Source organism: Belonocnema kinseyi, chromosome 4 (genome assembly GCF_010883055.1).
Source record: "Belonocnema kinseyi isolate 2016_QV_RU_SX_M_011 chromosome 4, B_treatae_v1, whole genome shotgun sequence".
NCBI classification, from domain to species: Eukaryota; Metazoa; Arthropoda; class Insecta; order Hymenoptera; family Cynipidae; genus Belonocnema; species Belonocnema kinseyi.
Window position 1 is genome coordinate 85,719,364 of NC_046660.1, and position 18,467 is coordinate 85,737,830.

Below are 18,467 nucleotides of genomic sequence, written 5' to 3' on the forward strand. Positions count from 1 at the left end.
GTGTAGAATATATATTCTGTGTAGAAAATATTTTGTGTAGGAAAAACATAATAGTATTAAACAATATAAAATTATGTGCAGGAAATCTTCTGTGTAGGAAAAATATAACAGTATTAAATTTTGTGTAGAAAAAGTTTCGTGTTGGAAAAATATAACAGTATTAAATTCTGTGTAGGAAATATTATCTGTAGGAAAGAAATAAAAGTATTGAACAATTTAAATTCTGTGTAGGAAAAATTTTGCGCAGAAAAAGTTTTGTGTAGGAAAAATATAACAGTTTTAAAATATGTGTAGGAAATATTTTGCTTAGAAAAAGTTTCGTGTAGGAAAAATATGGTCAGTAAACTTGTGTACAATATATTTTGTGTAGAATAAAATTGTGTAGGAACGAGTGTAACCCTTGACTTTCCGAGAAATAAATAGAGCAATAAAATACAAGGTATGATTAACTACAAACTCTAAAGGCACATTCGCCTTATAACTTTTGACCTGCTTGGAAATGTCGCAAGACGTAAAAATAATGAAATAAAAAACCAAACTTTGTCAAAAAATTTAGTTTATTCTCAATTTTCCTTATAAAATTAATTAATATATATGAATTCTAAATTTTCCCTGTAAACTTATAATATCTCCTATGTGTCGCCACAAGTTCCTTAAATATTTTTTGCGTAGCTAATGGCAAAGTTCGATTTATAAATTCAATCGTCTCATGCTCGCAATGCTTCAAAAGATGTTGTACGATAATTTCCAAAGAATTCCTCAAATTCTTTGGCAGCAAATGATAAGAATACCACTCGACCAAATCAGTCAACAAGTAAGGAAACACTTCGGAGATATTTCCCCCTATTTTTTTCAGTGAAATTACAAATTTCTCAAGATCAGAAACCAAGCACTCCAGTTGATATTGATCGTTCGCGTCACCCAATTTTTTCCTCTCGTCACTCAAGACCTTAATTATTTCCTTGTTCAAGAGAACCAACAGCGACAATTTGTTCTCCACGAAATTTGTCCTTAATTTGACGACTGAAGTATACAAGGCTAAAATATCTCGACATGCCGAAAGACCCACTCGTTTCACACATTTCATACAAGAAAGGAGAATGAAATCAATATTTTGATCGGAGATTTGAATAAGCTTGGAGCTTACAATCGCCTGGAATAATTTTAACAAACACAACCAATGTTTCTCGGAAATCGACGCTCTTTCTATCGTGTAAAATAAATTATTAATCGCTGTTAAACGAAGCTTATTACGAGCTTCTGCTAGTTCGATTTTGATAATATAGTTCCAGATTAAAAGACTATTTTTTAATATACTTTCGTTATCTTCTCCTAAGGCGAAAGTAGTTTGTTTCTGTAAAGATTTTACAAATAAGTTAAATTCCTCGGAACTCAGAGTTTCTAAAAAGGGTCGAAGAACTGTTTCGCTCGGGTTGTGCAAAATTGCTGTTGATATCAAATTTAGAGTTTCATTTGCAATTCCTAAAAGCGATCGATTTCTCAAGACAAGTTCTAAAAGTTGCAAGCATTCTTCACAAATTTTAGATTTATTATCAGAATTTTTAAAAACATCGAGCAGAGTTCGGTTCGTAGTCTCTTTCAAATCGTCACTAAATTTTTTATCAGCAACTGCATCTTTCAAAGTGAAAGTCAAGTTCACTAAACTAACAGTACTGTAATTTTCTGTGGCAGGCTGATTATTCCATTTTCCAACCAAGGTCCTCAACTTTTTAATCTCTTCAGAGTTTCTATGCCGCTTTAGTCTCTGAACTGAATTCAGGAAAACAGTTATAACTTCAGTCTTAATTTCATTCGAATCAATGAAGTTGATCAAAGAATTAAAAGACTCGTTTTTGAGAGGCAAGTCGAAAACTTGTGACAAAACTTCTTTTGGGAATGAGTTCAAATAAACTAAAAATTTTTGGTTCGTAAATTGGAAAATGTCGAGATCATTTTCTTGAAGAAGATCCAGCAATATTTCGTTGCATTTTTCAGATATTTCCTGGCAAAATTCCAGACTGATAGCAGATATAAAAATGAATAATACCATTCTAACATCGTGATTTAAATGTGACAAATTCATAGAAGAGAGAAGATTAATATACTCTTTTATCATCTTGGAATCCTTTGTTTTGCTATTTTTTGTAAACTCTAAATCGCTTCCTAGTAAACTCCCTTTTTTAATTTTCGAGATGACTTTCTTCCAATTAAAGTCGCGAACAATTTTACCCAAAAGATGTTTTGTCGCATCCGATTTAATATTATTTTCGCTCTTAATGATAACTTGATTAACGATAGCAGACACAAATTTAACGTTCGTTTTGCCTTTACTCCACTGTTCATTTTGATTAGAAAAATCTTTAGTTAATTGGGGAACTATAGTTTCTGCAATTTCGGATAACTGTTGACCACTTAAATTTGAAATTACACTCGGATTATTTCGTGCAACAGAAACCCAGAGATGCGATCGACAATTTACGGATTGGATTAATTTATCTTCTTTCGTTAAATTAATTAACAAGGCCTCTGAAAATTCTGATCTTACTTCTTCAGAATTTTCTTCAAGACTCTCGATTTTTTCGACTAACTTCAACCATTTTTTAGTCGAAAAGAAAGAGGATAATTCATCTGAAGCCAAATTAGAAACATAATGGGATATTAAATTGCAGAGATCATTCCAAGCTTGACAAGCTTTTACAAATGTGAAAAGGACTCTTTTATTGCAATCGATTTTCAAAATTCTTTCAGTCATGGACGAAAAACTTCTTCCTAGTTTAATGAGAGCATGACAAAATTTCTTTTGGGCATTTATGTACCTCACAGAGTCGAATATTTTAATTCCTTTCATGAATGGAATAATCAATCCAACAATTACTTCCAAGATCAAAGAAGCAGATTTCGAATAAGTTGGAAGTGAAATATCGACACAGCAAAGTTCCAAATGAAATGTCAAAGACCTAAGAATTGTCGTCGTTTGTGAAATAGTAATGTTACTAATCGACTCCATAAATTTGGTTAAAAATTCTTGAGGTAAAGGAACGAAAATTTCAGTTTCAGATTTATATCTCGAATTTTTCGTCAGCATTTTTCTAGTAGCCATCAATAATTGTAGAATTAATTTGTGTTCACGTCGAAGACAAATACTAGCATTTAAAATCGCCATGAAAAACTGAGAGTAAGCTGATTCATTAATCTCAGAATTTTTTGGGAGGATCTTTATCAAAACTTCTACGAAATTATTCTCTAGCATGAAGGGATTCATATTTATGATTCCTGCTATTATTTCGTAATCGAGACTATCCAAATTTTCTTTTAAAAGAATTTCGTCAACACAACTTTTGAGATATTCCGATAACATAAGGTCCTCGACTTTGTTCTCCATGTTTAAGTTAACACCGGTTAAACAATCGAGAAGTTTTTTAAATATATTTTTGTCACGATTTGAACTTTGGACCATATTTCTGAACATTAAATCAACTACTTTGGCATCAGATTCGTAAGATTTAACAGCCATGCGAAGAACGACTTCGAAAATCGTGAAACTTATTTTGGAATCTGCATCTGCAATTTCCTTTAAAGTGGAAAAAAGAGTTGCTGGAATTCCTTCACTTTCGGGAGTGAATTTTTTGTATTGCGAGTGAAAGATTTTAGCGAATAATAAAGTTTGAATGCACCTTTGCAGCTCGGAATCAATTTTCGTAGACTTTGCTAAGTTGTAAAACGGAAAGAGAATCTTTTTTAAAAAATACTTAGCAAAGAGCTCCTTGTTCGAGAATTGTTTATAAATTTGAAGATAATAATCCATGACGATAGAGAAAGAATTCTGTGCCATTGTTTTAATAATCGGATTGGAAGTTTCCAGGGTTAGAGATTCGAAATCTAAAAAATATTTTATCAATAAATTGAGTTTTTTTAGATCGCTTTTAAAATACTGCTGCATTTCAATGTTTGACAGAATGCAATTGCAGCCGTGAAAAATGTTTTCGAAGAAGTCTGCGCTTTCGTTTTTTAGAGCATTATTCGTTGATGACGAATTACTTAGGAGGTCTGCAAACGAGTTGACGACAAATTCTTTGACTTCGTAGGTTGTTCCACTTTTCGATTGGAGATTCTCGCGTGCCAAGATGTGTTGCAATATGCATTCTTGGTTGTTACATTCTGCGCAAGCGTTTGAAGCCCAACGATTAGTGAGGTCCTTGTCCCAATCACTGATGGAATTTATATTGCTTTCCGATAGTTTCGAACGTTTTAATTTTGGCACCGCTTCATTCTGGAGAAGTTGAATGAATTTTACGGAGAGTGCCATTTTTTATTTGCCTATCAGGTGTGGGCCTCAATTATCAGTAGTGTCGAAGATTTCGGCAAGTATTGTTGTTCTGAAAAATAGACGAAGGATTTGTATTAAATAAAATTTGCCTACAAAATTAGATTGGATTGTTTAAATTTAACAAAAGACCGAATAAATTTCAAAACGGACAGTTAGTAAATTCAGTCCAAATAAATTTTTTTCCAACGGGACTAAAGAGCCATTTTATCTTGCCCATGAAACGAAAAAAATGTGTTCACAAAGTTATGAGCACTTGAATTTAAAAAACTGAAAATGCGAATTATCAAAAAATAGTCAACAATCTTGTTATAAATGTGATATTTTTTATCTAATATAGATATTTATCTCTTTCTATCTGCTTCTCATAGACTTTCTTGTTCTCTTTCGCAATCCGCTGAAAAAATTTCAAAAGAAAAATGTTTGAAAGAAGTTTTTCTGAAAATAATTAAAGTAAGCAAAGTAAAACATTTGTTTCCTCTTGATTTTTTTCTAGATTCGGCATAATGTACAGAGGATATTTCCTGTACCAGTACAATTTCATAGTGTGATGAAAATCCAAAAAGGACTTAATATAATATTTTTAACGACGTATTAGTGTAGGAATAATGAAGTAAGTAAATAAATATTAGAAGTATCGATTGTGTCAAAAATTCTGACTTTAAAGGAAAAAGTTTGAAGTAAAAGTTATTGAAACTATTAAATTATGTTCTTTGTTTTTTATGATCCCACAAAATTGTACTATTGAGAAAACATAGAATTTTTAAAGGATTTTATACATATTTTCACAAAGATCTCGAAAATTATGCGAGATGGAGAAAAGTGTCAAGACTTTTTTCTGTATCTTTACATTTGAAGACTCGGCTGAAATAACGTTGTATCAACACATAGTTTGTATCCATGGAGTTCTATGTATATAAGTTTTTCTTTTAACTGTCTCTATTCCGCGGAAGCGCGGGGATCGAAAATTCGACAATTGAATTGGGAAAGAAATGTCAAAATAGTGAAGGTTATATACTTCAAAAATGTACTTTTCTATAATTTTAACATTAAAATTTTGAACACGGATAAAAAAAGAAAATTAAATTTATTAGAATGGCACGCAGGTAGAAATAAAAGGGCAAAAGAGGCTGGAGTAAAACGTCCAGAATCGCTAATAGCAAATATAATATTCAAAAATAATAAAATAAATAAATGATTGATAAATAATTATCAGAAATTGTACTAAAAAGTGCGGTTTAAATTATTTTTATAATAAAATAAAAATAAAACTTTGAATTACAATTACACAAATAATTAAGTGTTTTTCTTTCCTTTCTTTTAAAGAAAAGACGAGAAATTATATTTGTATTTTTTACAATATGTTCAGGACCAAATTTGTAAATAATCTAAACTAATCTAAACTAAACTTTTATCAATTGAAATTTGCCGAATTAAATTTTGAAATTTTTCGTCGACACTCTTCAACGAATGTAATTTTCTATTCATATCCTTCAAAAATTATAAATTAGATTTAGATATGTACACTTTCGAGATTAATTGAGAGAGATGCGAAATAAATGGAAGTAAATAACCTCGACTATTTCCACATTTCATTCCGAATTCAATTTTTTAATTTTCGATCGCAGCGCTTCCGCGGAATAGAGAAACGGTTAAAAGAAAAACTCATATACATAGAAGTCCATGGAAACAAAATATGTGTTGATACGTTATTTCAGCCGAGGTTTCATTTATATTTAGAATAATCTAAACAAAAACAAGAAAAATATAAACGTTGGGATTTTTGAGTAAGCTGACTGAAAATTTCAGAAAAATCGCCGCCATTTCGTCAATTTTTAACTCTTTTCAAATTTTCCGACGGATTTCGAAAGAGGACAAGAAATTCCATCAGAATCAGGAACAAAGAGAAAAACATCAATCTTATATTAAAAATGTCACAATCTTAAACAAATTATCGAATATTTTTTTATATTCAGCGTTAAACAAAATTTTTAATTAAATGCTCATCACTTTGTAACAAAAAAATGTTTTGGCCAGCTCGATTTAAAATTAAAACTTAATTCCAATATTTCATTTTTTTGGTACACTTTTCAAGGATTTCAGGTGCCTAATTGTCCAGGTTTTCAATTTCGAAAATTTCAATGTAAAATGATTAAATTTTGAATGATTGAAATTTGAAAAAGTTGCAACTCTCTTCACTGCAAATTGTGCAATTTATTTCGAACGATTTTAAATTATAATTGATGAATATTGGAACATAAATTTGTTTGTTTTTTGGACGATTTAAATTTTAAACTATGAAAAAAAAGGAATTAGAATTTGTTCAATTTCAAGAATTTCCAATAATAAACAATCTTGGTAATTTTATGAGAATATTATTACATAACATTTAAAATCTGTAACACGTTACGAAGTCTAAAAAAATGTAAAATCAATCTTTCCAAAAGTTATTTGTTCAATAATGATTTATTTTGTAGCCTTAAAATAAATAATCTGGCTGAAAAGATTGTGCATAGATATCATATTTCAAAAATGTTAATTACTGATAAATTTACAAAATAAAAAATGCAAAATATCCAACATTACACGAATTACAATAACAATAAGTTAGACGTAACCTATAAACTGAATTTGTGCTTTCAACACTTTAAATCTTTAAAATGACAATTATGATTTTAAATGAAAAATATGGATTGCCATTACTTGATTTAAAATAAAAAATATATCAAACTTCGTATAGAAAGTACAACAATAATAAAATTAATTAAAAATGAACTTCATACAGAATACGAGAAAGTCAAATACTTACAGCCAGAAGTTCCACAACTTGTAGATTGTAAATTTGATTTAATTTACACTCAACTTGATCACTGGCACTAAAATATCAATTTCCTAACATTGTTTAATGGCAATTTCTTTAAATATTATGAATTTTTAAACATTTTTATCGTGGGTACATAACCCAACGGCAAAGCACGTGGCGTTTGACACAGGAAAATCACAAATGGCGACCATGATTAGAGCGCATGCGTAAAACTGCCGCGCTATTTTTAAAATAGAAAGGTTGTCACCAATTGTTTAAAAGGTATTTAAAAATTTTCTTTAAACAAATCATGTACACTAAAAATTAAATATACGAATCATTTACTAATTTTTTTAGGAGACAAGTCTTTTACTGATAATTATTCAGATAATTATGACTCAAATTTAGGAGAACAAAATCTTTACTGAAGTGAATTAGTAAAATTTAAGTGAATTATTCATTTTATACTAAAAATTATTACATTGTAAAAATACTTAATAAAGAAGACTAATGTTCTTTTGAATGCAAAAGAATTCGACGATGAAAATTTATAAAATTTCAGGAGAATTTCAACGAACTGTGGATAAATAAAAAATTAAAATAAACTAAGTAAATTTATATTGGAGTGAATTAAAACAAAATTTTTAATCCAAAATATTTTACTGATTTGTAAAATTATAAGATTGTACTCATTGTAAAATTGTAAAATTGGCGTCAATGTAGAAGATTAAAATTTAAGGGAATTCCAGATACTTTGATGCCATGTTTCAAAATTAGCAAGTATATAATTGAACAAAATTTAGAAAATCAACAAATTTTCATCGAATTGAGTAAAATGTAAGTAAATAGAGCTTAGGAAAAATTCAACAGAATTTAAGGTAAATAAACAAAATGTAAAAAACAACGAATGAAAACAAATTCGAGTGAACTTACAAAAATTTAAGGGAAATGAAATTTAAGGGAGTAGAATTGATTGAATTTATAAGAATTCAAAAGAATTTAGCGACAGTTAAAAACATGGAAGACAATTCCAAAGAGTTGCAAATTGTTGTAAAGAATGTAGTTTAAATTCCAAGTGAATTCTATTGAGTTGAAGAAAATCCAAAATACTCCACTGATAAGTTCAGTAAAATTATAGCAAATTTAAAAGAAATCAGGGGAATTCAAGAAACATTGATTAAATTCACAGGAATTTGCAAGAATATAGTTGAGAAAAAATTTTAAATAAAAAATGTCCATCAAATTAAGTAAATGAGAGTGGGCAGAATTCAGGACGAATTCAACAGAATTCAACTTAATAAAAAAAATTGTATTAAAAGCCAACGAATTTAGAGAAATTTAAGATAAATGAGGAGTTTTAGATGAAATTGATAAAAATCCTAGATGAATGAAAACAAAATCAAGTGAACTGGAAACAATTAATAAACATTTTGAAAAATGCGGTGAATTCGTTAAATTTGGAATTAACAGAGACAAAAAGACCAGGGAAATGAAAACAATTACAATGAAATCCCTAAGAATGCTAGGTGAGTATAAAAGATTGCAGGGTGAATTAAAAAAATTACATTGAACAAAGTAGAATTAAGTTAATTTATAAGAATCCAAATGCATTAAAAATGTAGGGCAAATTAATGAAATTAAAGAGAATTCCAACGAATAAAAAATAATTCAGGATAAATGATTGAGATTTCAGGGTGAATTCCAAATGAATTCAAATAAATTGAAAAATTCAGAATATTCCACTGATTACAGTAAAAATGAAGTGATTTATAAAGAATTCAAGGAAATCAGATGACATTGACACGAAATCAAGATAAATAAAAATAATTCAAGTGAATAGAACAAAATGTTTAAAATCAAACAAAATCCCATTGAATTCAGATATATAGGATTAAGCAGAATCTATAAATAAGAATTTGATCAAATCCATAAGCATTCAAGGTGGATTTAAAACTTTTAAGAGTGACTTTAAACAAATTTAAAAGATTCATCTAACATAAAACTCAGAGATGCTTGAGTTATCTATTTTAATTTATTGATGAAAGCGCCTAAAAGGATCGTTTTATTTTAAACAGTGACTATAGTAACTTTATTTTTAAAAAGTGACTAAAAAATTATTTAAGAAAAAAGAGTGACTAAAAATGACTTAAAAGTGAATATGTAGCAGTCATATAAATATAAATAAATAGGAAAGAGGGAATGGGTCATTGGACTATGAGAGAAACGAGTTCACCTAACCTAAAGGATTTAAGCATGGGCGTTCTTCGAGAGCAATGCCACTTGTGAGTGAGTAACGTGATTGCTCTTATATAGTATGTACAAGTATCATCAGGTACACACGTAGTAACTTCGCGATATGGCTACATATGAATGGAGGGCATTGACTCTCCGCTTTAAGACACCACTTTTTATGCCAATAACAAACAAATCAAGAATGCCAGATTTCGCTCGACTTCTTACGACCTTATTTTCTAATCAACTTAAATCCCAGGAAAAATTCCTAATACACATTTTTCACAAAAAAGAGAAATTACTATGCCTTCAAATTCACTGTTTTATAAGTTTGCATTTTTCATTAATTATATTCATAGCTTGCCTAGCCACTCTAAAGACTTAAAAAATAACTCTGTCATTTAAATTGATAAATTATAGGCTTCAAAACTATAAGCAATTTTATATAAAAGATATAAAGATTTTATATTTGATACAAAAGAGTGAGCACAGCGCAAAAGGAACTTAGAAAAAAGGGGAAATAGGGGAAATAGGGCAATTCTTCGACGAAAAAGGAGAAATATGAAAATAATAATTTTTATATGTAAAAAAGAAGATGGAATGGAAATTTATGCATGGAAATACAAGAAGTCCGAACGAAAGATGAAACATTAGTTTTTACATTTTTTGATATAGTAATATAAAAAATGTAATTTAAATTTTAGTAAGAATTTCACCGTAGTAACACAATCCGCAGCCAGCCTGTTCCAATTTGTGGTCAGTACGTCACTGTGAGATTGTCAGCTGACACATCTATTTTCTAGAAAATGAATACCTATTTCTGTACCCTTTAAATAATGTTAAATGATTTCTGCCCATTAAAGAATTTATCCAAAGAAATGGATATGTTTATGTTGGCAATATATTCACGCAGATCTAAAAAATTTGACAAAAAAATGTGTTAAATAAGCCATTTTTGTGTTTAAAATCGTTCTCATATTCAAAAACATATTCTCTCTTAAAAAATACCAAAATAGGAATAAAATTGTGATACTTATAAGTATAATTAAATATTTCTTTCCAAGATTTGTCATTTCGGTCCTACTGTAATCAATGATAATCATCTATTATTATAATCATTAAAGGTAAACATGAAACTGAATTTGAACGTTTTCCATCCAAAAGTTTTTTCTTCTGAATTGAAATAAAAGATGATTTTTAAAATTTCAATTCAAACGTATTCCATTTTAAAACGCTACTATTTAAAATTGTTCATTTTTTAAATTTTTAATCTGAAATTCAATTCTGATAGTTCTAAAAATAATTGTAATAATTGAAGTATTGAAACAACTTAATTCCTAATCCTACAGCTTTGAACGATGTACATTTAAAACCAAACAATTTCGTATGTCTTAATATTAAATTATTCTAAGTACTTGAAATTTACAGTTCCTTTGTCTAAAACGTTTTCAATAAAATCATTGAATGTTGAACACTTTAAACATCAAAATTGCGCAGTCATTAAGGGTTTCAATAATAAAACTAAATTTATACAATCTCGAAGGGTTAAATTTCAAAATCTAAAAAAAGGAAAACCCTACTAAGAAAAACATTTGAAAATTTAATTTTTTTGATGTTTGAAGCTTTAAAGTCAAAATTGCTTACCTATTACGGGTTTCAATCTGTGCAGTAGACTTTAATTTAAAAGTATTCAGTGTTAGATGCATTTATTTCAAATCACATTTAAAAAAGGGACTAACACATTTTCGATTTTTTAATATTTCTAATTAAACAATTTCCAATTAGGGCTGACAGATTTAAATCATCAAATTAAAGTTTTCAAAATTAAACGATTTCAAAATCAACTTTAAAATTGAAAATTGCCGGTCTCAGAAAATTCCCGGTTTCCCGTTCCAAAAGCCACCCTCGTAAAATATTGTTACTCCGAAAGATTATTATCTAAATATTAAATATTCATTTGAACTCTGATGAATGTTTGGAGAGTTTATAATTAAAAACTATCGTCTTTCGGAATGGAATTCTTTATAGGGCAAATTTTCCACTTGAATACATTATTTCCTGGAGGATTTCCATACAGGCTGTTCGTATAAAATTAATGTGAGTTAAAAGCGGTGTTCTCGGATTCTCGGTGATTTCCTCTATTAAATTTAATTCTGCCAAATGTGTTCCAAATTAGTGGAACTGTCACTGAAATGGCGAGGAATAAAACAAAGAAAAAAATCTCTCGTAAATTCAAGTTCCGCCGGCACAATATTCCCGACGTCATTAGATCTATTGTTCCCTTTATTTTAGAGGGGAAATATATATATAATGCAGAAAAATAATTAGGATCTTGCGATTCATGGTATCGTGAACTCAAGGATAGCAGTACAGAACTAGATAAGGAAATATTTTTTCGAAAATGGGTTAATTAAATAAAAATTCCTAGAAGATCAAATACACGTGTTGCGATAAAAAGATTGAATTTTAATTTTTTTATATCGCAATAAAAAGATGTAATTTAATTTTTAGTTAAAATTTTAGCCTAGTAATTTAGCGTATTAATCATTATTTTCTTTTCATCAAGCACTCTAGCCTGTTCCAATTTGTGCTCAGTGTATTATTTTGAGATTGTCTGATGACACATCTACTTCTTTGAAAATGGTCTTCTGTCGTATATTTAAATTGCTATTTCGATTTTGTCAATTGGCTTTTTGTCTTCAAAAACTTTTTAATCTCAAGAAGTTGATTCTCTTCTTTAAAAATATTTCAGTCCTCGGACTTATTTTATAAATTCAAAATATTGTCAAAAATAGTAGCATATATTTAATAAAATACTAGAAAAATAATGTCAAGCAATGAAAAAAAAAATAAAAAATCGAGGATTTAACTATTTTTTAAATCTGGTATACAATATATATCTTCCATAAAATCGACTGAAATACTTTCCAGTCTTTTAGATTAAGAACCACTGAAATCTGTTTAGGTCCTCTAAACATTCCTGGAAAGCTCTTCAATGTTTTTAAAATCCTTGAAATCTTATAAATTCATTAAATTTCGTTACATTTATTACTTAAAATTATGTGGAAAAATGTAGAAATCCCATGAAATTGGTTTAATATAATTGATATTCTAATTAGATTTAAAAAACCTGTTGAAATTTTACCAAATCTTTCGAAATTCTTTCAAATAATCTCGCTGAATTCCTTGAAATATTATTAATATATCATTAAAATTTTAGAAATCCCTTGAAATTTCATGAAATCTTCTTAAATACCTGATAAGCGTTGGAAACCTATATAAAATCCTTTTAAATTTCTGAAATCAGTTAAAATTTTAAAACCCCTTAAAATCAATGGAAATCTGTTGTAGTTTCTGAAATCTCGTGAAATATTTGGAAATCCCTTGACATCTGTTAAATGCATTATAAGCTTTAAAATCTTATATAAAATCCGTTTAAATCCCTCATATCAGTTGAAAATTTTAAATCCTTTAAAAAAATTGAAATTTGTTGAAATCTTGTTCAATTTTTACGACTCCCTTGAAATATTTGGAAATATTTAAAATTATCTGAAATCCCTTGAAATCTTTAGATATACCTTACATTTACAAACATTGAAAGCTTATACAATTCTTTAAAGCCACTTGATCTCGGATGAAATCTTTGAAATATAATAAATTTTTTACAAAGATCTTGAAATCTATTGAAATTTCGATTTTTTTTAAATGGCAGATGTTATTTTAGTCAATCCAGCGAAGAATTTGAAACATGAGCTTAAGGGAAAAGTGAAAAAAATGGTTGCAATAGCCAGAAATTTGAGAAAATAGGGGTATCATTAAAAAAGTGTCAATAGTAGCTTGACTCTGAGGCCTGACCGTTTTGCCTCTTTTAAAAAGTAAAACGTGTTTAAAATAAAACTGAAAATAGAAAGCGACATCTAAAAATAAAATGGAGATTTGGAAAGATTTGAGATTGGATTAAAAGGTTTTAATCAAGATTTTAGTTTGATCGCAGCTTGGAAAACGTTTCTGGGATGTTCAAAAGTAGGATTTTCACGCATGTAAGGGGAAGCTTTTTAATCTCGAAGTTCGAACCAGAGCTTTGGCTATAGCTGACCTAAATATTTTACACTACTATTTAAGTAGTGGTGCACCAACATCACCCCCAAAGCCGCATTTTCCCGCTTAATCTGTGTCGGATTCTTATCTAGGTATTTTTGTTAGTCCTTCTTTTGTCGTCACAATTTTTTTTCTTCTACGACATATTGTGTTCTTATTCTCTCAACAAAAAAATCAAGCTGCTCTCAACTTCAGAATTTAATTAGAACACTGTCATATAATCAAATGTATTTTAATATTGTAATATTTTAAACATAGAATCTTTTGTAAATGGAATAAGATAATAAAATTAACCATTTATACTTATTTAAACCATAAGAGATGAATTTTCAACATAAAAAAGACAAATGTTTAACAAAATTGTTGAATTTTCTATACCAAAATATGACTTTTTAACAAAATAGTTACATTTTCAACAAAATAATTAAATTTGTAACAAAATATTTAACTTTTTAATCAAATACTTGAACTTTCAACCAAATACTCGAATTTTTATTTTAAAAAAGATTCAAATTAAACCAAAAACAGTTACATTTTCAACTAAATAATTAAATTTTCAACCAGAGTGTTTAATTTTTAGCAAAATAGTTAGGTTTTCAACAAAATAAATGAATTTTTAACCAGATAGTAGAATTTTTAATATACAATGATAAATTCCCAACAAAAATATAATAGTTGATCAATCAACAAGAAAAAAAGACAAATGCTCAAGGCATCTTTCAACCAAACAGTTGAATTTTTAATTAAAAAGAGGACATTTCAATCCAAAAAGATTAGTTTTCTATCAAAGAAATGAATTTTAAACCAACATAGATCATTTTCTAACCAAAAATGGAAGTTACATTTTCATCGAAAAAATTAATTTTAATGAAACTGAAGTTTCCAACATAACGTGAAAAATTAATTTTTCAGAAAATACTCAAATTTTTAACGAAATAGATTAACTTTTAAAGAAAAAAAAAACAATTTTAACAGAGGAGTTCAAATTTTACCTAAGTATTTTTAAGAAACATGTTTTCAACTTAAATAATAAATCTTCAACAGGAATAGTTCAATTTTTAGTAAAAAAAAATAATTTTAAACCAAAGAGATTAATTTTTAACTAAGGTTTTTAATCATCAACAAAAAAATGATTTTTTAACAAAGTAGTTCAATTTTCAACAAAAATATGATTTTGTAACAAAGTGGTTCAATCTTCAACCAAGTATTTCAATTTCCAACCAAACTTGGAAGTTTTCCAAAAATTCAAGCCCACACGTTTTTTTTTATTGGTAATTTCATTATTTCCTTTTGCGTCTTATGTTTTCAATAAAAGATTAAGATAATTTAGGATTTAATTATGAAAGTCAAGCATAAAATATATTGGTTTAAGAAATAAAATTGATTTGAATCAGACTTTTCCTGTTTGCATTGCTCTTTTATAAAAGTTTCTAATTAATAATTAAGTCGCTGTAATAGGCAAATTTAATTTAATTTCGATCTCATATCTTAAAGATTATTTTTGGCACATCTAATTAATTTGAAATAAAATTAATGCGAAAACTTGAAGATTTTTAAATTCCAAATTGTACAAAATTTAAAGAAATGCAATTTAAGAAAGTTTAAAATTTCAAAATCCTTAAAATTAGGACTTTAATATTTGAACCGTTTTATTGTCTTGACGCGCTAAATTTTCCAAGCATTTAATTTGAAGGCACCCAAGCTTCAGTATTCAAATGTGAAAGGTTCCAAAATTGATTGCCCGTAAGAGCTCTTGGTTTTTTATCGTAAGACTGAGCGAATATTGCCTTGAAAGAGTATTCTTAAAAAAAAAGAAAAAAATTTCATCCACCATGTTCTCTTGAGGATTAAGTACTAAAACGTGTTTGAGTGCATCACTGCACATGATACTGTATTCCCACGCATCAACCCTTAATTTTCAAAACGTACAAGTGTACGACGGTGATAGAAAAAGGGTGAAGCAGAAGCACTGCCGAGAATTTATTCCTTTCGACTACTTCAGGCAATGCGTAAAAAATACATTGTTTTTATATCATAGAAAAACAAAAAAGTTTATCAAGACTGACTATCTTTAAAAAAAAAAGGAAATACTGCTCAGCGTATGAGCACTTTTGTTCCGTCATAGATTGTGTTTCTTGTCTTACTAAAAAGATAGGTTTTCAGAAAATCAGAGAGGTGATCAAAAGTTCAATCAATGTGTTCTGTGATAACGAACAACTTTTTAAATCATGGTAGTGTTATGCTCCAAAATAAATTAAAATCCTCATATAAACAATTTCAAATTTTTTTTAGTTTTATAAGTCGAGCTATTAATTGATCATGGGAGTTCATGAAAAGTTGTTCAACAGGTCAATTCATGAGACTCAAAAACGCGAACAAATACATCATTCAACGTAATGTTATATTTCCAACACATGAAAAATTTTCCTCTCATAAACAAGATAAAAAATATATTTCGAAAATTTATAAATAGGTACTGCCAGAGCATAAGAGGTCATAGAATCGAACATGAAATGTTGGTCAATAGAAATAGGTCATTCGATATGTCTCGAAGACGCGAACAATAATATATTTACGTAATTGCAAACCTTCCTCTATAGGCTATCTCTATGAGAAACAAATATTTATTAAAAATTGAAATAAATTTCATACACAATATGAAACGTAATTTATAAATAGAACAAAAAATATTTGAATAAATATGGCATTTTTGTAATTGGCTATTAATGATTGGAATTGTCAAAAAATAATAATAAAAGTCTAATTTTATTCAGAGAAATAAAAAAATTATTGTTTTCACTGCTGAATTTAGTATGTGAAATCTAGAAAGTCAGTCATCGAAACTGGAGGAGACACACTCGTCCTCTGTCTGCTCTTATTGTATGCTTCCACATTATTCTTCCTTGCGTGCACTTCTTTTCAAAAGTAACATCTTTTCTACCTTTACAAAAGAGATTCGCAAAATTGTAATGTGAAAAAAATCGCTGCTTTTCTTTTAAAAACGTAAAGAAAAAAACATTTATTCTAGAAATTGTGGTCGTTAAATTTTTGGGTATAAAAATTTCTCGGAGGTACTTGTAAGTCTTTCTAGAAAAGAAGTATTGATTTTTAAAACAAGATGGGATTCAATACAAATTTTCATTTTAAAAACTTAATTCCAAACGATGAAATTATTAATTTTTGAAGTAGCTTACTTAAAATTTATAAAATTTAAAAATTTCACAAGGCATTCATTTATTTTAAATGGGACAATTTACATTCAGAACTATACAATTGTGAAGGAGCAAATATTCAATTAACTAATTTTGAAAACGGATTTTATTTGCAACTGTTCGATTTGAAACGCATTTAGTTTTTAAAAAATGGCCAAAATTCAATTTCAATTTGGAAACATTCAAACTTTTATTTGCTGAAGTAATATATTTGAATGGGGAATTATTTTATTTTGAATCTTTTCAATTAAAAAATGGTCGAAATATTGGACATATTAAATTGAAATATATTATCCAGGTTTTTAATTAAAAATTATTAGTTCTAAGTCTACATTTTTATTTGAAAATATAACATTGTTGCAGTGAATGAAGACAAACGTTCTAGATATTTGTCTCAATATTGCCCATCATTGTGAAAAATACTTTAATATCTTCATCCAGTTCCCTTATATTTATCACTAAATGAAAATACTGCAGTTTAAAATCAACATCCAGTTCCCTTATATTTATCGCTAAATGAAAATACTGCAATGTGAATATGGAGGAAAGAGGCAGTAGCACTAGGAAAATTTTCATACAATAGTGCCTCGACAAAGTGAAACTTTATACATGTAGAGAATATTTCGCAGAAAAATAATGCGCATTTGTATCTCACACTTTTTCCCCTTTCTAGAATGCTATTCAGTGTTCATTCATTTTGTTGGAATACAATTTTTCAGATGGAAAAACTTTAAAGAAAGATAAAATCTAGTTTATATTCTGACCTACAGGGGAATTCTGAACACTTTCTCATGCAAGCTTCTCAAGTATATGTAATTTGAATCGAATCTATTTTATCCACAAATAACTTTTAATCTGTATTAATTTCTATAATTGTCGATTAATTATTGTAAATTAATTTTTGGACTGAAAATAAAATATTTTCAGGATTTAATATAATATTAATTATGTTTATGGTAAGTAAATAATACACAGGGAACTACCGTTTATCGATTTAGTGGGCAAATATGCCACTATCTAAATGCAATAAACAGCACCTGAAGTTTAATTATTTCAAAGTTCTAATAATCATTTTTCAACTTTTATCCAAAAATTTTTTATTTCGATACATTAATTTTTTTCTTCTCAAAATTACACTTGGAAACATATTCAGGGTATCTACCTTATGGATGATTTTAAATTCCTGGTTTTAAAATATTTCTGATTTGGAACCGAGAATTTTGGAATCAAATTATAATTCTTTACGGGAATTCCTGGTCTCAAAATATATATTACAATGCTACACACAATTACATTCATTTCTGAAAATTCTCTGTTCCAAGTAAAAATTACATTGATTTACAAAATTTTCAAAATCTGATAAATTCTGATTTGAAACAGAGATCTTTTTTGTACATTTCCCTTTTATAAATTATAATTAAATTTTTTCTTCAGAAATTTCTCGTTCCACATAACTAATGAACTCATGCATTATTTTAGGTGTGAAGGTAGGAGGTTTTTATAGAATAATACACATTGTTCTATGCAAAACCATTTATTTAGTAACAACAAATTATTTTTTTATCTAAATATGTACACAGAGGACCATGATTTTTGTTTTCAAATAATATAAAGTGAAATCGTATGGTAATTGCACCTATTATCGTTCGTGCTCGTATTATCGTTCTAAGTTGATTGAAATGTAATAAATAATGAATTTTTATTATTATTATTACACCATTAAGCCATTTCCCTTTCGGGGTAGGCGTGACTCACTCGGCAGGGGAAAGGAGTAGGGTGTGGATGGGATAGAGATTTT

At 28.2% G+C, this 18,467-nt stretch overlaps 2 protein-coding genes across 4 annotated transcripts in view; both read right to left on the bottom strand.

Annotated features, from left to right (window-relative positions):
- The window catches only part of LOC117170720, a 76,922-nt gene that overhangs the window by 47,825 nt on the left and 10,630 nt on the right, over window positions 1-18,467 (bottom strand). The window lies entirely within an intron of this gene.
- LOC117170721 overlaps window positions 540-18,467 on the bottom strand; it is a 22,631-nt gene continuing 4,703 nt past the window's right edge. The window contains exons 1-2 of one of the 2 annotated variants that reach the window (XM_033357735.1): window positions 7,134-7,303; window positions 540-4,376 (exon numbers count right to left, since the gene is read on the bottom strand). In XM_033357735.1, the coding sequence (XP_033213626.1) occupies window positions 602-4,306 (3,705 nt within the window). In that variant the 5' untranslated portion in view covers window positions 4,307-4,376; window positions 7,134-7,303 and the 3' untranslated portion in view covers window positions 540-601. Of the gene's footprint in view, window positions 4,377-7,133; window positions 7,304-18,467 lie in introns of those variants that run through there. The other variant, XM_033357736.1, reaches the window with a different exon arrangement.